This window comes from Lipotes vexillifer, unplaced genomic scaffold (genome assembly GCF_000442215.2).
Source record: "Lipotes vexillifer unplaced genomic scaffold, Lipotes_vexillifer_v1.1 scaffold1735, whole genome shotgun sequence".
In the NCBI taxonomy this organism is placed as follows: Eukaryota; Metazoa; Chordata; class Mammalia; order Artiodactyla; family Lipotidae; genus Lipotes; species Lipotes vexillifer.
In genome coordinates, this window is record NW_006776047.1 from 65,388 (window position 1) to 88,724 (window position 23,337).

At 44.4% G+C, this 23,337-nt stretch overlaps 1 protein-coding gene across 1 annotated transcript in view; it reads right to left on the reverse strand.

Annotated features, from left to right (window-relative positions):
• Window positions 1-19,726: 19,726 nt before the first annotated feature.
• AMER1 (APC membrane recruitment protein 1) overlaps window positions 19,727-23,337 on the reverse strand; it is a 15,940-nt gene continuing 12,329 nt past the window's right edge. Inside the window, exon 2 of the mRNA XM_007450241.1 lies at window positions 19,727-23,209. Within this exon, the coding sequence (XP_007450303.1) occupies window positions 19,750-23,109 (3,360 nt within the window). The 5' untranslated portion in view covers window positions 23,110-23,209 and the 3' untranslated portion in view covers window positions 19,727-19,749. The remainder of the gene's footprint in view (window positions 23,210-23,337) is intronic.

The following is a 23,337-nucleotide window of genomic DNA, read 5'->3' on the forward strand; positions in this document are numbered from 1 at the left end:
CATAGAACATTCTCCAGGGTCACATATTAGGTCACAAAACAAGGTTTAACAAATTTAAGAGGATAGAAAATATATCAAGCATTTTCTCTGATCACAGTGTTATGAAACTAGAGCTCAATTACAGTAAGAAAAATGGGAAAAGAGAAAACACGTGGAGATGAGATAACATGCTACTAAAAACCAAAGGGGTAAAGGAGGAAATCAAAGAGGGAATCAGAAAATACCTCAAGTCAAATGAAAATGGAATCACAGCTCTCCAAAATTTATGGGATCCAGCAAAAGCAGTTCTAAAATGGAATTTTATAGTGATACAGGCCTCCTTCAAGAAACAAGAAAAATCTCAAATAAACAACCTAAACTACCACATTAAGCAGTTAGAAAAACAAGAAAAAAAGCCTGCAATTGGCAAAAAGAAGAAAATAATAAAGGTCAGAGTGAAAATAAATGACATAGAAACCAAAAACAAAAAAATCAATGAAACAAAGAGTTATTTTTTTAAAGATAAACAAAATTGATAAACCTTTAGCCAGACTAACCAAGAATAAAAAAGAGGGGATGCAAATAAACAAAATAAGAAATGAAAAAGGGAAAATAGCAACCAATACCACAGAGATACAAAAAATCATAAGAGAATACTATGAACTATATCACAACAAATTGGACAACATAGAAGAAATGGACAAATTTCTAGGAGCATACAACCTGCCAAGAATGAATCAAGAAGAAACAGATAATTTGAAAAGACCAATCAGTAGAAGTGAAATTGAATTTGCAATAATAATTTTAAAAAAACTCCCAGAAATCAAAAGTCCAAGACTGAATGGCATCACAGGGGAATACTACCAAGCATAGAATGAAGAAATAATTCCTATCCTTCTAAAACTACTCCAAAAAGTTGAAGAGGATGCACCAATCCTAAATTCATTCTACAAGATCACGATTATCCTGATACCAATACCAGACAAAGACCCTACAGGAAAAGAAAATTTCAGGACAATATCTTTGATGAATATACATGCAAATATCCTCAACAAAATATTAATCAAATGAATCCAACAATATATAAAGTGGTCATACACCATGATCAAGGAGGATTTATTCCAGGGACTCAAGAATGGTTCAATATTCACAAATCAGTCAATGTAATATATCACAGTAACAAAAGGAAGGATAAAAATCATATGATCACCTCAATAGATTTAGAAAAAGGATTTGACACAATTCAATAATTCATGATAAAAACTCTCACCAAAGTTAATATACAGGGAACATATCTTGACATTAACAAGACCATTTATGGCAAATCCACAGTTAACATCGTACTCATTGGTGAAAACCTGAAAGCCTTTCCTCTAAATTGAGGGAAAAGACAAGGATGTCCATTCTCACCACTTCTATTCAACATAGTATTGGAAGTCCTAGCCATAGCATTCAGACAAGAAAAAGAAATAGATGGCATCCAAATTGGGAGGGAAGAAGTAAAACTGTCACTACTATCATCTACATGATACTTTATATAGAAAACCCTAAAGTCTCCACCAAATAACTATTAGAACCAATAAGTGAATTTAGTAACATTGCAGGATACAAGCTAAATATACAGAAATTTGTTACTTTTCTATACACTAATAAGAAACTATCAGAATGAGAAAGTTAAAAAAATAATCCTATTTAAAAATCACATCATAAAGAATAACATACCTAGGAATAGACCTAACCAAGGAGTTGAAAGATTTATACTCTGAAAACTATAAAACACTGAGGAAGAAAATTAAAGATGATACAAAGAAATGTAAAGATATCCGGTGCTCTTGTATTGGAAGAATTAATACTGTTAAAACGGCCAAACTTCCCAAAGCAATCTACAGATTTTATGTAATTACTGTCAAAACAGTCGTGACATTTTTCACAGAATAATAATCCTAAAATTTATGTGGGACAACAAAAACCTCAAATTGCCAAAGCAATCTTGAAGAAAAAAGTACAAAGCCGGAAGTATCACCCTCTCTGAATTACAAAGCTACAGTAATCAAAAGAGAGTGATACTGGCACAAAAACAGACACATAGAACAATGGGACAGAATAGAGAGCCCAGAAGTAAACCCACACACCTATGGCCAATTAATCTATAACAAAGGTGGGAAGAATATACAACAGGGAAGAACAGTCTCTTCAATAAGTGGTGCCAGGAAAACTGGACAACTACATGTAAAAGAATGAAATTAGATCATTTCCTCATACCATGCAAAAGTAAACTCAAATGCATTAAAGGCTGAAATATAAGACCTGAAACCTTAAAACTCCTAGAAGAGAACATACACAGAACATTCTTTGACATAAATCATAGCAATATTTTTTTTGGATCTGTCTCCTCAGGCAAAAGATATAAAAGCAAAATTAAACAAATGGGAGGGCTTCCCTGGTGGCACAGTGGTTAAGAACCCACCTGCCAATGCAGGGGACAAGGATTCGATCCCTGGCCCAGGAAGATCCCACATGCCATGGAACAATGAAGCCCATGCATCACAACTACTGAGCCTGCACTCTAGAGCCTGCGAACCACAACTACTGAGCCCATGTGCCTAGAGCCCATGCTCCACAACAAGAGAAGCCATGACAATGAGAAGCCCGCTCACTGCAACAAAGAGTAGCCCCCGCTCGCTGCAACTAGAGAAAGCCTGTGCACAGCAACAAAGACCCAACACAGCCAAAAATAAATAAATAAATAAACAAATGGGACCTAATTAAACTTAAAGCCTTTTGCATAGCAAAGGAAACCATCAACAAAATGAAAAGACAACCTATGGAATGGGAGAAAATATTTGTAATTGATATCACTGCCAAGGGGTTAATATCCAAAATATATAAATAGCTCATACTACTGAATATCAAAAAAATCCAATCAAAAAATGGGCAGAAGACTTGAATAGACATTTTTCCAAAGAAGATACACAGATGACTAACAGGCACATGAAAAGATGTTCAACATCATTAATAATCAGAGAAATTCAAATTAAAGCCACAATGAGATATCACCTCACACCTGTCAGAATGGCTATCATCAAAAAGTCTACAAGTAACAAATTTTGGCGAGGTTGTGGAGCAAAGAAAACACTTGTACACTGCTGGTGGGAATGTAAATTGGTGCAGCCACTGTGGAAAACAGTACAGAGGTTCTTTAAAAAAACTATAAATAGAACTACCATATGATTCAGCAATTCCACTCTTGGGTATACACCTGGAAAAAATGAAAACAATAATTCAAAAAGATACATGCACCCCAATGTTCATAGCAGCACTATCTACAATAACCAATATGTGGAAGCATCCCAAGTGCCCATCAGCAGAAGAATGGATTAAGAAGATGTGTTATGTATGTACAACGGAATACTCAGCCATACAAAAGAATGTAATTCTGCCATTTGCAACAACGTGAATGAACGTAGAGAATATTATGCTTAGTGATTTAAGTCAGATATATCACTTATATGCAGAATCTAATAAATAGTTTGTTTTATTTAACAAACTAATATATATAGTAAAATAGAAACAGATTCATTGATATAGGAAATGAACTAATGGTTCCCAGTGGGGAGAGGGAAGGGTGGAGGTACAGGATTATGAGATACAAACTACTATGTATAAAATAGATAAGCAACCAAGAATATATTGTGCAGCACAGGGACTTATCACCACTATTTTGTAACACCTTTTAATGGAGTATAATCTAAAAATACTAAAGCACTATGCTGTACACCTGTAACTAATATAATATTATAATCCAACTATATTTCAATATGAAAAGAATTATTTCTGAACCATTGAAAAATTTTTATCTAATAAAACCAGAAAAAATAAATTGAAAAAATTGTGATTTTTCTTTAATAATTATTAAAATAAAATAAAATTCTTGTTCCCCTATAAGTAATATGTTGTTTCCCTCTGGATCCTTTCAAGGTTTTTTCTTTTCTTTAGTTTTCAAGTTTTAATTATGATTGTTTGTATTGGTCCTATTTGGGGTTCACTCAGTTCCTTGAATATGTAAGTTTATATCTTTCACCAAAATTTGGAAGTTTTCAACCATCATTTTCTCATATACTCTTTCACCTCCATTCTCTTTTCTCTCCTTCTGTGACTCAAATGTTACAAATGTTATATCTTCTGTTTTTGTCCCAGTGGTATTGTGGTTTTGTTCATTGTTTTCAACCTATCTTCCCTCTATTGTTCAGATTGCATAAATTCCACTAATCTGTCCTCAAGTTCACTGATTCTATCCTCTGTTATATCCTTCAATTTTGAGTCTATCCAGCATTTTAAAAAAATTCAGTTACTGTTTTTTTTTTTTAGTTTTAAAATTATCATTTTGTTCTTTTTGATGACTTCTAATTCATTGTTGAGATTTTCTAATTTTTAATTTGCTTCAGAAGAATTTGTTATTGGCTGCTGAGGTATTTTTATGATGGCTGCTTTAAAATCCTTATCAGATTATTCCCAACATGTGATTTATCTCAGTGTTGGCATCTGTTGATTGTCATTTCTTAACAGAAATGTCATATTAGTTAAAGTTTGATTTTCCTTGCTCTTGTATGATGGGTGATTTTTTATTTTATCATGGATATTTTGCATAGTATGTTAGGAGACTCTGCATCCTATATAAATGTTTTATGTTAGCAGGCAGTCACCCTGTTTAGGTTTAACATGCAGGTCCTGGACTACTTTTGTGGGCTGTGGCTTCAATGGCAATTTAGTTTTCTTTGTGGTCTTTATGGTACTATTTTAGTCTTCTTGGTCTATCTGGTGCTGATGGAATTCCCATTTGTTTCTGATGTTGCTGCTTGAGGGGTGGAGAGAATCCCCCAGGCCAGGCTACCTGGTGAACCTAGGTTAAGGGGAAAATAGTCACTGTCTTGCAAGGAGGATGAGCATATCCCAAGCTGGGCCACTTGTTTTGCTAGGATAACCCTTGAGGGTACCACATAGTTACCTGATGTCTCTTAATAGTAGAGAGGAATCTGAAGCCTAGCAGAGAAAGAGAATGATTCCTTTTACTGCTTATTATTAGCAGGATTACCAGTCAATCCTCTTTGCTGGTGCTGTTGGAATCACATGATGTTGTCAGAGGGACATCTGTTCCTTCTGGGAGAGGGTTAAACTTTCCTTGGCTGCTTTCTGTTGTTAGATTTGGGGTCAGGAAATGCCAGGTCCATGTCACCATTTTTTCATGGGTTGGAGGATGCATGATGTCCTGCTGTTGTGCTATTTTCCTCCAATTCTATGATCCCTAGCCAGCTCACCTCTTCTTTCCACTTATAAAGTTCTTTGGTTGTGTCTTATGTTATTTCCAGAATTTATAATTGTACTTTAGGGGAAGTACTTCTGGACCAGAAGACCCTGTAAAACATTTTTAAAAAATCATTATTACCTGTCATAAAAATGAGTAATGTATTACTTCTGCCCTTAGGGAACAATAGGCTAGTCAGAGAGATGAGACAAGAATATAAATATAACAGCAGCATTTATTATGTTTCAGTTTACAGTTAACAAACATTAAGTTAATAAATGTTTAACATTTTATAACAACTTCTGAGGGAGGTACTAATATGTTGCCATTTTAAATATGCACAAGAAAACTTAAGCAACTTGCTCAATGTGAAACAGCTAGTAGGTAGCAAAGTCAGGACTGGGACCTAAGCAGTCCGGCTTAAAAGCTACTACTCTTACCACTATACTAAGTTGGTTAGCAACACAGAAAGGCAAATGAATAGGGTTCAGAACACCAAATGAACCTCCTATGATGTGGAAAACAGGAGGAGGTGGCATTTAGGAAGTGTAATGAAGGATAAGTAGGATTTCAATGGGTGAAGGTGGTGGAAGTCTAGTTAGAGGGAAGAGCATGTATAAAGGTCCTGTGGTGGTAACAGTGGGGGCCTATTGAGGAATCAGCTAAAGCATCTAGTATACAGAGTGGTGAGAGTTAGGACTACAAAAGTGTTTGGAGCTATAAGACAGAAGGTTTTGAATACCAGGTTGAGGAAGTCAGTATTAATTTCACAGGCAATAGTGACTTCACAAGAGGCATGGCCTGAACAGTTGGGTGATTTTAAAGAACATTCTCATGGCAGCAGCTGAGAGTAGACGCGTGGAGCTCAGTGGAGCCTAGGGGTGAAGGCCTGACCTAGGACCATGGCAGCTGAGATGGAGAAGAGGTGATGGATTCAAGAAATATTTAAGGGGTAGAGTCAACAGAATTTAGTGAACGATTAGATATGGCAACTGAGCAAAAGAAAGGAGTCAATGATGACTCTTTTTAGGAGTCTGGCTGGCTGGTAATGCCATTAAGTGAAATGTTGAATTCTTCTGGCTTCAGGAAATGGAAAAAAGCAGTATAGCATCCCCAGTATATCTGTATTTTGAGATGTGGACATTATTATTCAGTTGACAGGCAAATTTCTTTTCTCAAGGCAAACTTCCTTTCACTTTTCCTCATAGATCCTATTTCCAACTGTTATAATAACTTTCCTTTGCTCTCCTCTGGACATACTCTAATTTCTTGCACTCTTAGGATGCAAGACACAGGCAGACTGGTGAGGGTGGGGGTGAAGAGAAAGAGTGAGGGAGAGAGTAAGTGTGTGTTTGGGACAATGAGGCTACGGAATAAGGATGTGACCTGAATTCTAACCTTAACTTAGAGAAGGCAATGAGGTAAAAGGCCTGTGGTTATCTTACCCAATCAGTACTGTTGTTTTCATGTCAGAGCCTTGTCCATTTTGACAAGGAATCAAAGGAAAATAAAATGGTAATGGAGCCTTCAGTGTTAAGACAAGGAACTAGGAGTCCCAGGGCCAACTCCAGCTCAGCCTTAGGTCATCTGAGGGGACTTGAGAAATCCTTTTCCATTCCAGGTACTCCCCTCTGCTAAAGATGACATTCTATCAGGTTGAACTACATGAAATTGCCAGTACTCACCTAGTTCTGACTGGCACAAACAGCAATATCACATGGTTCAACTTAGTACTTTCCTCTATTGTAGTCATATGCCTGCTTGCCTTACCACTTTCCCACAGCATGTATGCATGTGCAGTCACAGACATACACACACAGAAATACAAACATACACACAACCACTAAATTGGAAGCTCCTTTATGATTGAAACAGTTCTAGATCCCTGAAAAGTTCCGTATTTGTAGTGTTTGCCAATTTCCATGTTGGTAATTACTCTCACCGTTGCCAATTTCACCTACCAATGTGATGTCATTGAATGTGGAGTTGGAAAGAGATGTGCACAATCGGTTCTTGAGAGCTGGTACAAGCTGGCTGTAATACACCACTGCTTATCTCTACATCCATTTATAACACTTAGCACAAGATCTCAGACTTAGTATGAGGGCAGTAATTGTCAATTTGAAGATACAGCCTCTTCCAGAAGAATCCAAGCTGCACAGATAATGCCAGTAATAATGGCAACAAGGGGCTTCCCTGGTGGCCTAGTGGTGGAGAGTCCACCTGCCGATGCAGGGGACATGGGTTCATGCCCCTGCTGGGGAAGGTCCCACATGCTGCGGAGCGGCTGGGCCCGTGAGCCATGGCCGCTGAGCCTGCCCGTCCGGAGCCTGTGCTCTGTAACGGGAGAGGCCACAACAGTGAGAGGCGCGCGTACTGCAAAAAAAAAATAAAAAATATAATAATAATAATGAAAACCATTTGGCACTTTGCTTTACAGTTTTCCAAATAACTTGCATATCCATTTCAGGAGGAAGACAGGAGGGAGACAGGACAGGAATTCATATTCTTACCTGATGGATGAGGAAGTTGGGGATAAACTGAGATTGAGGAGTTGGGAGAATCAAGAAAGTGAATTCCTTTAGTTACAGCAATTTTTCAAAATAAAAAAAAGAAAACATACCCCGCCACATACACGTCAAAAATAAGACTTTAAAGTCACTGTATCCAATGACTGGGTTGTTACAATGTAGGATGTGGCTACTGGCTTTTCATAGGGCCCTGGCTTTTTGAGAGAGATGAGCTCATAGAGGGCAGACAACCAGTGCCAAAGCATTTGAGTACTACTATCACCTTGCATTTCTGTAGCTTTTTACAATTTTTTATAAAGTACTTTCACATTTAGTGTCTACTGCATTTTCCAGTAGGAAAATGAAGGTGGTCTCTGCTGAAGTACAGGATTGGTGGAAGGGAGGCTGAATAGGCATTAATGGTCCCATTTAGCAGGTGAGAAAACATGCTCAAGGCTGATGACAGACCTCTTCAGAATCTCAAGGACTTGCCTGTTACACACTCTGACTGCTGCCAGCACAGGGCTGCCTCAAGCCATTTTTTCAGCTTCCAGGTGAGTAGAGTCCTTCTTCAGACTGGCCTACCACTAAGCCCAGCCCCAGAAGTGGCATTATAAATACCCTACAAGTACTTGGCTTTAAGGCCTGAAAGCATCCCTCAAGGTAGGGACCCTGAGGAAAGCATTTTGGTTAGTCCTCTGTTTGCACCCTGTATGTAGATACAGCTCACATGCTTACACAAACAGTTGTTGGGAACTCATAAAAGCCCAGCCTTGACACCAAGCACAAGCCACTGTTATCTCCTTCACACTCACCTGTTTGGTCCTCCTGTTCCTCACTTCCTCCCTCCCTTTGTACCTGGGCTTCTCATGCCTACTTAAGCTCCTTACTTAGATGATGGTTTTAATCCTGATTATACAGCTCAGACCTTAGCATGCTCTTCCAGGTACAGCCCACTACAGCTTTTCTGTTTTCAGGCACCTCCAATTTCTGATAAAAGAAGTCAAACTTGTCATGCATTCTCCTTGAAGTCTCCAATCCTACCTTCCCTTCGGGTAGGACATGGGACCTTGATCCTAGATACTGACAGCCCTGGCTTTTCTGGGAGCCCCAAGTCCAGCCATCAACAGGCACTCACAGAACTCAATGGGAGAAACATGATGGGCCCATACTCTTATTTCCCCAGCAGCTTAGGCCTTCACAGAGGGTGACCAGGTTGACTAGATTCTCTCTTACTACAGGTCCACACCTACCAAGGATCCAAAGTGAGGCTGTCTATGTGCCAAGGATACAAGCCACAATGACAACTGAGATTGATCATCATCTGGGTAGGGCTCACATGGGCCAGGCACTGTACAGAGAAGCTTTATACACATCATCACTAATCCCCACAAGATACAGATTATTTCTTCCATTTTACAGATGAAGATGTTGAGGCTTAGAGAAGGTCTCACTTATCCAAGCTCACATAGCTGGAAGGTCGTGGAGCCAAGAAGAGTATCCAGGTCTGTTTGACTCCAAAACTCATACCACTTAGTTTCTTGTAGGTGTCCAGGAGTAATGAAAAATGACCCAGGTGACTTTGTCTAAAGAGTCTTGTTCTGGGACCCAAACTTGAAGAGGGCCACTAATACTGGAGTGCGTCCAGGAGGGATTGAGAAGGCTGGGGAAGGGGCTTAGGCCAAGGAAATATGAGGAAAGGTTGGAAGGACCTAGGGCTGTTTAGCCTGGAAAAGAGACAACTCCAGGCAACATGAATCAGGTCGTGTCATTCTCTGCTTCCATCTAACTAAGGACAAGAGTCAAAGACTTTACAATGGTCTTCCTACCTCCCCTACTCCAACATTATCTCTGTGACCTCATCTCCTATTACTGCCCCCTTTACTCACTCCAATTCAGGCACACTGGACTCCTGGTTGCTTCTGGTATTTATTATCTGCTCTCACCTCAAGGTTTTAGTTCTTCTCTCAAATGTCACCTGCTCAGTGAGTCCTCTCTTGACCACTCTATTTTATTTATTTAAATGTTTTTAACATCTTTATTGGAGTATAATTGCTTCACAATGGTGCGTTAGTTTCTGCTTTATAAAAAAGTGAATCAGCCATACATATACATACGTTCCCATATCTCCTCCATCCTGCGTCTCCCTCCCTCCCACCCTCCCTATCCCACCCCCCCAGGCGGTCACAAAGCACCGAGCTGATCTCCCCGCGCCATGCGGCTGCCTCCCACCAGCTATCCATCTCACGCCCAGTAGTGTATATATGTCCATGTCACTCTCCCACCCTGTCACAGCTTACCTCTCCCCCCCCATATCCTCAAGTCCATTCTCTAGTAGGTCTGAGTCTTTTTTCCCATCTTACCCCTAGGTTCTTCATGACCATTTTTTTTTTCTTAGATTCCATATATATGTATTAGCATACAGTATTTGTTTTTCTCTTTCTGACTTACTTCACTCTGTATGACAGACTCTAGGTCCATCCACCTCACTACAAATAACTCAATTTCGTTTCTTTTTATGGCTGAGTGATATTCCATTGTATATACGTGCCACATCTTTATCCATTCATCCGATGATGGACACTTAGGTTGCTTCCATCTCCTGGCTATTGTAAATAGAGCTGCAATGAACATTTTGGTACATGACTCTTTTTGAATTATGGTTTTCTCAGGGTATATGCCCAGTAGTGGGAATGGGAGAAAATATTTGCAAATGAAGCAACTGACAAAGGATTAACCTCCAAAATTGACAAGCAGCACATGCAGCTCAATAACAAAAAAAACAAACAACCCAATCCAAAAATGGGCAGAAGACCTAAATAGACATTTCTCCAAAGAAGATATACAGACTGCCAACAAACACATGAAAGAATGCTCAACATCATTAATCATTAGAGAAATGCAAATCAAAACTACAATGAGATATCATCTCACACCAGTCAGAATGGCCATCATCAAAAAATCTAGAAACAATAAATGCTGGAGAGGGTGTGGAGAAAAGGGAACACTCTTGCATTGCTGGTGGGAATGTAAATTGATACAGCCACTATGGAGAACAGTATGGCGGTTCCTTTAAAAACTACAAATAGAACTACCATACGACCACTCTATTTTAAATTGCAACCTCCTATTTTTCCTTTATTTTTCTCCATTGTACCTATCACCATCTGACATACTATAACTTTTGTTTATTCATTTTGTTTTATTCTCTGCCCACCTGTGGAAATAAGTAAGCCCCAAAAGGGCAGGGATTTTTTTTTTTATCTTGCTTATTCACTGTCACACCCTCAGAACCTAGAACAGAACCTGGCATATAATAGGTACTCAATATTTGTTGAACCAAAGAACACCATCTATGACTTCCTATCTGGAAGGACTATTACAGGGCAAAGAGAGTAGACAGCAAACAGGATCTGTGTGGCTCCCAGGGACTAAGCTAGGACTGTTCCAGCTTAATATATGTAGAGACATCTTAGGTATTAAAATCGCCCCAGGATTCTATGTTAGGGGATATGAGCAGGAACAAGACAGATGTTGTAGGAGAAATTTAAGCATCAAAAAGGAAAGGGTAAGGAAAGGACCACAGCCTGAGATTCTGTGTTCTCCAACCCCTCATTTAAGGATATAGAAACTGAGGCTCTGAGAAATCAAGTTTCTATCAGTTGCAGGCCAACTAAAGGGACTAAAATCTTGGTGTTCTAAATTCTAGGACAGTGAAATAATTTTTTTCTTCAATAAGGCAGTATTTTGTGGCAGGGTAATTTCTGGTAATATTTGTGTTTGTTTGTGTCTGTTGTCCCTCTATGTCCCCCCTCCCCATTCTCCTGCTCCATGGAGGTAACCAGGCCTTTGAAAGACCTCTTGCAAGATGGATTTCACAGTATAGAAAGCCAAAGCAGACTGAAGTCACCGAATCTATCATTCTTTTATAAAAGTATGACAATCCCATTGAAGATATATAGTCATAAAGGAGAAGGCAAAGCCCAGAGAGAAAAAAAAAATAAAAGAAGAGAGATCCCTACCACTCCCAGCCCCACCTGGAAAGGGAGAGCTCCTGAGTCTGGGGCAGTAGAGAAACACAAGCACTGCTTAGGACAGTGCCTCAAAGATGGGGAGGAGATGGCTCTAAGGTACCCAGAAGGAGGCAGGACCTAGGACCTCAGAGCTCTCAGTTTCCCTTCCCTCACTGCTGGCATGGAAAATGAGGGTATCAGTGGTGACTGGAATAGATTAGAGATTAGTTGTCCTTGCCTTAATTTCTGGGTAATCAAAGTACCCCTTGGATTCCAGTGCCACGCTTGAGTGGGTTCCCAGTCATGACAAACATGGAATTTTCTGCTTCCCTGCTAGGATGGGAGGTTTGGAGTCAGAATTCAGTTACTTTAAATAAAACAAACAAGGACTATTTCTTGCCCACAAGAAATTGTGGGAAACCTCATGAGGTTCTTGATGGGCTGGGAGAACCACTTAGAAAATATGCTCAGGCATCCAGGAGGAAGTGGAAAAGCAGGAGAGAAACTGAAGGAGCAGAGGAGAGCAGCCTTCAAGAGCCCATCAGACAGCAATTATTCTTCCAGAGAATGAGACTTTCCCACTGTGGCTATTAAGTGATTTGCAATTAAGTAACTCTTCATGAGGCAATGCTCCAATTGATGGTGAAGGTCTGAGTGGCCAGAGGTCAGTTCTCCAGGCTCATGTCTATTGACTCACTCTGCTATTCATCATTTTTCCCAGGCTGCTTATTATCAGGTTTAAGTGGGAGGAGGGTTGGGCCCACCTGGCTGGGAACAATTCCCAGAGATCCAAGGCTTCAGGTGGGAGTGGGGGAAAGGGGTTGCTCCCTGGGCTCACAAGGGCCTCTGGCCTGGGCTTGGAGCTGGGAAGCTAGGCTGGGCTCAGTGGGATAAGGAAGCAGCCAGAGGTCCCTTTTAGCTTTAGGATGCTCTGACTTTGGGCCTGCTGCTGGGAACATTGCTGGGATTCACCCATAGCACCCATAATGTACATTGTAACAGCAGCTTCACTACAACAGAAATAGCAGGAGATTTGAAGTCTATTGATCTGGTTGTGTGAATTTTGGCAAGGGTCTTAACGTTTCTGAGGTCCTGTTTTCTTATCTGAAAATGCAGATAACAACAATGTTGACCTCATACTGTTACACAAGATAATGTAAAGTGTCTATGGCCTGGCACACATCAATGATATTATTATGTGTTTGGAAAATTATTATTATTAATCTTTCTCTTCCACCACATCTTCCACCCCAGCCTGCCCATCCTCTTTCCCACCCTGATTTGCAGTCAAAGTTCTAGATCACCATGAGCAAGTCATTTCACTTCTCTATGCCTCCATTTCCTTACCTGTAAACTGGGTATAAAATAATCTGTTCTGCCCACCTGCTTCAGGGGCCTTTTAGAAGAAAATGGAGGTAGAAGGAATTCGCAGACTAGAAAGTGCTACCACAGGTCACTTGCTCCTATTGGCTAGGTTTGGCTCCCGAAAGTCATGCAGGCCAGTCAAAGTCTAGGAATTATCCAGAAGAGGAACACAGTCAGTAGGGCCCAGAGCCCAGTCAGGGTGGGGGCAGTGGGGAGCTAGCAGCTTGCCCACAGCATCCTCCAAAAGTCTTGCACAAAGTTCTCTTCTCTGCAGGGTTTCCATCTGCTCTAAACAGAAACTGGGAACAAAGGCAGCGCATTTGCTAGGCACAACCCCAGCCCTCAAGCAGACAAGAAAATAGCACTAGAGCTGACCGAGCCAGTTTTCTTGATGATCTAAGGAAGGTCTTAGGAGGTTCCCTCCACCAAGGGCCCTCTCTAGTATTGCAAAGGACTCCCCAGGAGGTCACAGTGAAGGCAACTATCAGTCACAGCAGAACAGGAAGAGATGCAATACATCAGTCATGTCGGATGCCACAAAAAGAACTCCCCCCAAGGCCAACTGAGTTAGAATCAGTGTGGGGAGTGCTGGACTTAGGTAGTTGACAAAGTTCCATTGGTCACTCTGAGGTAGCCCAATCTTCTGTCTTGCATACGGAAACTAGTCTAGTCAAATCTATGCCCATGCCACCCACATATTATTGTTGGGGAAACTGAGACTCAGAAGGAGAACGGATTTGCCCAAGTCCTCATAGATTAATGAGGGGCAAAGATTAGGGCAGAAGGCCCAGCCTCCCTGACACCATGACTCCCGTGAATTTCCAATGGATGTAATAAGGCCTTCCCAGAAACTCTTGCTCCAAAAGCTCCCTGAGCAGCTACAACACTCTTCTTCCTTTCATGAGCAGCCCAGGGCAGAGAATTCCATTTCTATACACTACCAACTTCCCTCCCAGGATGTTCTCTTTTCTCTCTTGGAATTTGCTTCTATTTTGGCTTTGCTTGATTCACGAGGTCCTGGGGGCCATCAAGCTTCTTATCTAGTCTGAAAAGGGGCCCCAGGGAGCCTAGCAGCACTATCCACTGCACGTTCAAGCGGCTGCTATTTCAGGCTTGTACATGGCAATTGGGCAGAACTCAAGGAAGCCCATCAACAGGTGCCAGATGCCCTTGCTTACCAGGAGCCAGTGGTAAGAGTTTGGATTAGAGAAACCTGAGCCATTAGCACAATCACTTCTCCTGTTTGATGGCACAGGTAGGCCTTTATGTGGGTAATAGAAAAGGGAAGGTGATTACTGCCTAGGCTTGGACAGGCCTGGATATCAGGATATGACACAGGTGACTGAGTTGTTGCTGTGACATCTGTTGACCCAGGTGACATCTGTTGCTGGTGCCAACAGATGAGATGCCTTGCAATAAGGGGCAGAAGCCACATGCTCCCCAATCGTCCCCACAGCTGAATAGGTGGGGCAGTCAGCTGCCTGGCCAGCATCTCTGCCCACAGGCCTGGGTAAAGGATGCTATTGCTTTCAGGTTGGCCTGAGAGTCCCACCATTAGATGCATCCTTTTGCTGGAGCCATCAGTAGGAGGTCCACACCTCTGCCTCCTTGCTGGTGGGGAAGCCAGCACACTTACATGAACTGAGGCTAATTTCAGAAGTGCTAGCCAGCCCCCAGGAAGGTCTCAGGGTATGCATGGTGTGATGGAGAGCAACACATCATCACACTGAGATGCAGGGAATGGCTTGGATGAACTGCTTTCCTCTACTTTCAGTTTCAGCTCTGGCTTGTGTTCCCCCTACATGTTGACTCCCACACACCCCCTTGCTTTTTTTCATTTCCCTTCAAGGGCAAACCCAACAACCATGGGTCACAGGCATGTTGCTGTGGAACAAACCACAAGAATGCACTTTAGTGACTGGGGGTCCCTCTTGAACCCAGTTTATTAGCATTCAGCAAAAGAAATATTTGTTACAAACGGGCAGTGCATCAAGATATCCAGATGTCAATGAGAACTAGGATTGGAGAGATCACAATCCAGGCAATTCCATGATGTCTCAGGGATAGGGAAGGGAAGGTTAGGGCACATCCAGGGGCCATGCTCCCCTTTTTGCACTGGGAGAGAAAGAACTCTTACACCTGGGGTGAGGATGTACTGCAGTTTCTACTTTCTTCCCTTTGTCCCCCAGCCATTTTATTTAACATGACCTAAATATACATTCCTGGTTTCCCCCCCCCCCCCACCCCATATACATCAGGGAAAATAAGCACCAATAGTAACAAGAATAATAATTAAAGCCCTGCCTCTCAGTAGGCCCAACCCTCACACATATACACACCATGTGGATTTTCTTCTTTGGAGTGACTATAGGATGGAAAAGTAGGGATCAGGCCAGCAAGCCATCACCCTAACAGTCACTGTTCCCCAAAGTCCCATCCATGTGTGAGCTGGAGCAGGGCAGGGGAGTAAGAATGGCGGCAGAGGAAAAGATTCCCCCAAAGCAGCAAGAGGGGTCAAGGAATTCCCCAACGTCTCTTCTGGGTGAATATCACAATCAACTGAGCTCCTGGAAAGTCCCATGTAAGGGTTTCCTCAATGAGATGGTCAATTCCTGATGGTTCAAGCATCACTTCCATCTGTCTCCCCCAGCTTCTTGGGGAGAGGGGGAATAGTTGAAACCCCCTGCCCTCCTCGCTGGGCAGAGAATGTTCCCAAAATGCTCCTTTGGAGAAACTCAACACGACAAATAGCAAAACGTGGGCACTCTGGTTTCAAAACTAGAGCACAAAACATAAAGAGGAAAGAGAGACAGAGACAGAAGGTCTATACACGGGTAAGGGCAAGGTCTGAAAGAAAAAAATAAACCATAAACAACACACTGTCTACCAGGTTCCACATGCCTGAGTCACCTGGCATTTGTCTTAGTACCTGGGCATCTTCTGCTGTCCCTATCATGGAGGGAGGGTATGGACAGTATGATACATCAGGGATGGGGAGAGGGGAAAGAGCGAGAGTCCTGGGCAATTGAGATGCCAGCCCTCTGCACAAGCAGCAGCAATTTTTGTGTCATCTTCGTTTTGTCTAAAACTGTAAACAGCACCACTTAAAAATAAAATATATCAGAAAAGAACAATTGATAAACATTGTTTTCCATGAATATAAAATGCAAACAATACAAAAATAGATAATTGACTTTTGATATATATATATATATATATATATATTAAAAACAACTTGGATGCAACATACACATGGGTAAACTTGAAGTCTCCCTGCTAAACCCCCTATGCCTCCCTCTAGCTATTGGGCCCAGGGGCCGAGGGCAGGTGGGGTGGTAGCACTGGCAAGGATGGGAAAGTCACTGGCAGCAGGATGAGGGGAATGCACCCTGGGTGTGGGAAGCTACTTCCCTCCTTGGTACAGTACTGAGGGAGAAAGACTGGTTTTGACCAAAGCCTTTGGCCCAGGAGGCTCATGGACTGGTGCCCAAGCTGAGTCCAGACAATTGGGGCAGGCCCTAACTGAGCCCCAAGGCAGGACTTCCTTGAAGGCGTTAAAGCACTAAGAAACTGACAGCCCTGGGAGAGACCTTCTAGGTGGCCTTCTCTATCCAGTCACTGGTCCCCTGAAGACGTCTCATTCGAGAATTCTCAGGATCAGAGCTGACACTACATAAGCCTGCTTGCTGGGTAGCAAGATAAGAGCAGTCACCTTCTCTCAAGTCATATCTTCCCTTGAAGTCATATCCAAAAGCATTATCCCATGACCCTGCAGTGCAGAAATGGTGTTCATTTGTGGACACCTACACATTTAGTAGTCCGGGACATATTTGGTGTTAGCTAAGCAAACACTGGCATATGCTTGGGGAGAGGCCTGGAGCTTCGTTGGCTCTCCCAGTGTCACCCTGTTCTGTCATCATGAGTCCCCAGCCAGTCTTCCTTCCTCTTCTAGGATACAGCTGGGATTCAGCCATGAACTGCTTGGATCTAGAGTGACTCAAAGGAGCCTGCTTCTGCAGCCATGCACCCTGACTGCCTTACTTTTGCTGGTGAGGATCCTGTCTCTGGGCTGGCCGGGACAGTGAAAGGACTTGCAGGCAACAATGTTCAAACCATGAGCTGACTCTCAGTCCTAAAACTTACTGTGATATGTGACCTTCCAAAGCCCAGCAAAGTATGTCAGGGCTATGACTGCCCCCTGCAGAGGTGGCACCTCTTGCTGCCCTCTTGTTACAGAGGGCAGCTCTCAGCCCTTGGCCAAAGGCTGACAACCTACTTTTTCTCTTCTCAGATAGACTCAGCAGGCTCTGGAGGTTGGTGATGGCTCTACTGCCTGCTGTGGCTGGCACAGTCCACATATAAACAGCAGCTTAGGCTGCCATGAAGGACAAGCAGAGACAGAAGAGGCAAGTGGTGGGTTTTCCCCTGTTGTAAAGGCATTTGGTGAGTGTTTCCTGCCTGCCAAACAGCCAGGCCAATTTCAGCCCCTCTCTCCCAGGTCAGCTTTGGTGAGAGGCCAGAATTTGGGCACTTCTCTCCTGGAATGCTGTGCTAGGGGTGAGGAGGGCCTTCCTCACCCTCTTTGATTCTCCAGCTCCATGACTAATGCATTTCTTCACAATGCAGACAAAGTCAGCCTGGAGAGATGGTCTGGGTCCCTTGAGTGTTGGTGTCAGTGCCATACAAATTCATGTGGTGCTTCCAGGGGTACAGCTTCTACCATCCAGGTTTGCTCTTTGTGGTGAGGGGCACTGGGCCAACCCCAATCTGAGAAATGGTGACAAAGACCAGCACAGACACATCCCTTGTCCAGGTGGCAGTTTGCCCACAGTCATCTTGACTTGGGGGGCCAAGAACATCTGTTCCTAAGCTAAGTTGCCATATCTTGGGAATAGCAAGAGCCCTGTTTACCACTTCTCTTAACAGGCATGGAGATGGGTGGGGGATAGGGACAGGGTCAGGGGAGCAAGGATCATAATTTGGGTCAACATATCCAGGTAAAAAATATTCCATAACCATTTCCAATAAAGAAATTTAAAAGGACCCCTCTCATGTTGGTGATTAATGAGGTAGAGCCTAGCAAGATTAGCCTGTTGCAATGTTTTCCTGACAGCAACTCTTCCCCACAAATATTTCCAAGCTAGTTTAACATGAAAACTGTGTGAATGCAGAGGGGAGGGTGCCATTCATTCCATAAAGGGCTGCAATTACCACACAAATAAGACTCCTTCAGCTTGGCAGAGTGAGGGCAGGTCACAGTCTTTTCTCTCAAGAAGCACGGTCCTTTGATGATGCTAAGAACTTGGCTAATTGGAAAATGAAAGGTCTTTAGAGAGCCTGGAACAGCAGCCTAAATGCCCTTGGTGTCCTGTCTCTTGGGAATGCTAGCATGGAGCCTCTTGACTGCATCCAGTGAAGGGGTGGGCAAGGCTTAAGGAAGTTTTTGTCTTTGCGGGGGAAGAAATTTTCCCAAAAGAAGCTGAGTTGCCATGAGCTCTGCAATGTATGAAATCCTCTCTCCTGATGGCTGGACAAATGAACCTCCTTTTTCTATCCTCTTGCAACCTGCAAAAACCCCAGCCCCTACAGCCAAACCTAATTTAGGCCGCTTCTCTTCCTGTATATCAATTAAAAGAATGTGTTCCTTGTAATGAGATAATAAAAATTTCCTTTGGAGGAAAAAAGAACCAAAATTCAAAAGCATCTGCAATTCAGGCAGTTACAAGCTTGAAGAAACAAAGAAGGAAAAAATCCTATCATTCCAGAGCTCAAGACTTATGGCAGTGTCTACAATAGCACGCTATTTTGTTTTCTGTTTGCAACGAGATGAATTTGATCACTCCATTAAGGGAATTAACGTTTTTGTCTTCAACCCAAGCTGTAGCAGGCCAGGTTAAAAGGCCCTCATCTGGTTATGATGCCAAAGTCCACAGCAATAGGCAGTGAGACACATGCTACTTGATCCTCTCTGAGGACAGCTAGCTGGGGCTAATAGATTATATCATCTGATGTAATGGTGGCAGCTATGCCAAGACCAAAGGAAGTAGGGGTAGGGGGATCTGTACCATAATTTCACATTGCTAACAGCAAACAAGCTCCCTGTCCCCAAGTGGGAGGCAGTGTAGATGCGGCTGCTCATCAGTGGTTCATCATTCACTGGGTGGAGAAGTGGCGGAGGGTGCTAAGGGTTCAGTCTGTGTCAAGGATGCATGCTATATATATATATATATATATATATATATATATATATATATATAATCACTACCTTGGCAACTGGAATAGGCACAAAATTACAGCATCCCAAACCCTGCATGGGTCACAAGAAAAAAACCCAACAGCAAAAACTGAAGCACAGCAGCAGCAGCAGCAATCTCCCAGGGCAGATGTACTTGAGCTGAATGTGGCCACAGATGGCAGACAAGGGAAGTGGGGAAAAAAAAGGTGAAAACTCATAGGAGTTTTCCTTGGCCAAAAGGATTTTCAAGTTAAAAAGCAACCCCCACCCCCCACCCCTCTGCCCAACCCTGATCCCCATTCACATGCTCAGGCCCCATGCCCCCCACTCCAGAACTGATGATGACTACTCAGCTAGGTTTCCATTCATGGCAGTGGAGGAGTAGCTGGTGGGGAGAGAGGCACCTTGCTCAGCCCTCTCCTTTGACAGGTCAAGGCTGGAAGCCCCATAGTGAATGGGCTGAGGCTCTGGGGGCTCAGGCCGGACCTTGGGCAGCTGAGGGATGCCATGGGTAATGCCTACAGGCTTGGCCTGGGGCAGAGGGCTGGGGCTGAAGCCTCCAGAAATGGAGGAGCAACTGGGCTCATCAACAGGCAGCAGCACATCTCGAGGCCTGGCCCTCGGACTCTGGGAGGCCTTCGGCTGAAGGTTATAACAAGGGCCCATGGGCAGGGGTAGGTGTGAAGGTCGAGCTAGCTGAGACTTGGCTTCCCCAGGTGCCCTTGGCTCTGGCCCTGATACTGACAGCAACATTGACATGGCGACAGGAGATATGCAACAGACTGCCTGTCCATATAGAGCCTGGCTGGGAGGCCCATCCAACTGGCTAGGACTTATTCCTGCAGGGCCTGGCCCCACTGCGAGAGGACAGGGAGCCCAGGCAGGCCAGTCGTAGGTCCCTGGAGGTTCAGTATAGAGGGACAGGGGACTGTCTCGGCCCCATTCTTCCTCCTCTTCTTCTTCATCTGAATCTTCTTGCTGAGCCTGAAGCTCATCAGACTCCATGTAGCCCTGGCCCAGGTGAGAATTGGAGAGCTCCAGCTCCAGGGTCTCAGCAGTGTCGAGGGAGCGGCTCCTCCTGTTGAGGGCCATGGCAGCAGGTGGAGGACGAGGGTGCATGCCAGGCAGTCCCAAGTATCGAGGGAGACTGCTCACACCCCAGGGTAGGCCTTGGTAGAATCGGCTGTGGTAGTTGTTGAAGGCGCGTTTCTGGTAGTAGCCCAGTTCAAAAGCTTCCAAGGAGGCTGCAAGGTCTTCATCATTGTGGAACTCAGGATTTTCTTCACACTTGCCTTCCCCATCCCGTTCCACATCAGCAATGTCAAAGGTCACCATGGGGGGCAGCTCAGGGAGGTTTTGAGTGAAGGATGAGTCAGAGTCAGAGCTGCAGGACATGCTGGAGAAGAGGTTCCCATTGCTGGTGAACTCCACAAGGGCCTGAGAGAAACTCACAGTGGCATTTCCTTCCTTCTCAACCTCCTCTTCCTCTGGCTCCTCAGGGGGTGAATAAGTAGGGTAAGCCCTCCTGGGAGATCCTCCAAAATTTGCTTCTTGCATGTCTGGCTCAAACATAGCATCACTCTGGAAAAGCTGCATCAGGCAGGTACTTTGATCTTTCTTGGAGCAGGTTCCCTCGAAACGCTTCTCCAAAGGACGGAAGTCCCTCCAGTCTGGCTCACTGCTTGCAGTGGCAGGGAAAGCTGAGGTGGTCCCTCTGTGGGAAGTCTGAGAGGGCCCTGATGCCCCTTCCACCAGGCCCATCACTGACGGCCCTAAAGGCCTCATCTGATACTCCATGATGGGCTTCTCCTGCCGGACTTGGACCTCTCGGACTTGAGCCTCTCGAGCACGGACCTCTCGGCCACAGGCCTCCCTGGCATAGGCCTCTCGAGCTCGGGCCTCTCTGACATAAGCTTCCCGGGTTTGGGCCTCTCGAGCATGGGCCTCCCTGGTGTGAGCCTCTCGGGCACATGCCTCGCGGGCCTCTCGCTGCTCCCGCCGAAGCTCCCAATACAGCAACTGTTTCTGGATGGTCACTAGCCGTTCTTCCTCTGTCTCCATTGCCCCAGGTGGCCGAGAGGAAGAAAAGGGCTCAAAGTTCAAGAAGGGGTCAAACATCTCAGAGCTGTGACCATGGAGGTCATAAAGGCAGTCATCCCCAGGTGGGGAGTTCTCAAGACTATCATCTGGCTCATAGAACTCATAGAGGGCATCGCCACTATAGCTGTCTCGGGGCAAGCAATCCCTGCGGACAATCCCCAGGGCCTCACCTGAATCATCCTCAAGTCCAGGTGTGGTGGAGTCATAATAACCCTCATCACTATTGGGGGCAGACTCTTGCTGATCGCTCTGAGGAGTCAAAAGGTCCCCAGGGGCTAGGCCAGGATAAGATCTAACTGGGTCAAGGAGCATGTAACCAAGGTGGCCTGAGGATGTGGTGGGATGGTAGCCTGGATTTAGAATGGGCCTTGGGTACACCTGGGAACTTGTCCACAGATATTCTAAATCATCGTCTTCTTCCTCCTTGACTTCCTCTTCTTCCTCCTCTAATTCCACCTCCTCTTCCTCTTCTTCGTCATCATCATCAGGCAAGGCCATCTCCTCGCCTCCTCCTTGGTAGGTCACCAGGCAGGAACTTCGTTTGGTCCCATCTCGGTTGGCCCTCTGGCCTCCAGAGGCCATGCTGTCTGTCATACTGTCCATGTCCTGTTCTGCTATTATGTCACCACAGCCTGTCAGTGAGTCAAAACTTTTCAGGGATGTGACATCCCCAAAGAGGATGCTCAGCTGGTCCCCCACAGGGCCATTGGGTGGATTTACCTCTCCTGACACAACCTTCTCCCCTGTTTCTGGGCTATGGGGCTCCTCTGGGCCACTGGCTTCAGGGGCAGGTTTGGGCTGCAGGAGTGCTGAGGCACAGGCCTCCATGGTTTTTTCTGGATCTTTGCAGGCTGTCTGCTCAGTGGCTGCTGGAGAAGTCTCTGGTGCTGAAGAAACTTCTGGCCCAGGGACATCTTGGGATTTGGCATTTTCCTTTCTTGGGGCTTGGAGGGTCTCAGTGTGGGACAGAAGGGCTGAGCTCACATGCTCATGAGGCCTGTCTCTGGCCCCCTCAGGCTCCTTGGCTCTTGGATCACTTTGCTCAGCCCCAGAGACCTTGCTCTTCCGGTGACGGCGGATACTGCTGAAAAAACCTTTCAGGCCTTTTCTTGGCTTGGGCACAAAGGGAGCCTTCTCAGCCCTAGCTTTCTCTGTGGCTCCAGCCACAGACGTCTTGCGTCTGGAGTCTGTCTCCAAAGATCCATGGGCACTCTGAGAGCTGGGAAGTCGGCAGGATGACTCAGGCAAAGGTAAGGAGAGGCCATTTCCTTCACTGACAATGTCTTCAGGGCCATGGACTGCTTCACTGAGGCCATCGTGGGTCTTGCTCTTGCTAAGACCCTTCTTAGAGCTGCCTTTCCCAGAACCTTTGCTTCGTCCCCCTCCAAAGAAACTAGGCAGGGTACAGATGCTCTTCTTGCCACCAAAGAGTTTCATGGCAGTTTTCTTCAGCCTACCTGGGCCAGATGAGGGTTGCTCTGATGCTGGCCCTTCTGTCATCTCAGCTGCCTTGCTCTTGGCTCCTTTCTCTGCCCATTGGTCCTGGGTATCCACAGAGACTGCTGTTCCCTTGGCCTGAGCAGCTTCATCCTTTTGGGTCTCCATGATGGTGGGGACAACTCAGGTATGTTCAGCTGAAAAGTGCAGCCTTCTGGCTTCTGGGCACTGTTATAACATCATCAGTCGGGAAGCATCACAGTTGGGGCTGAAGATGAGAGAGACAAAGACAGAGAGACAGTACTGGTGAGCAAGCAACCAGGCTGGGTTTGTTTTCACAGGTGTCTGTGGTTTCAGGCTTGAGTGGGACCCGAAAGTAAGAGAAAATGTAGGGAA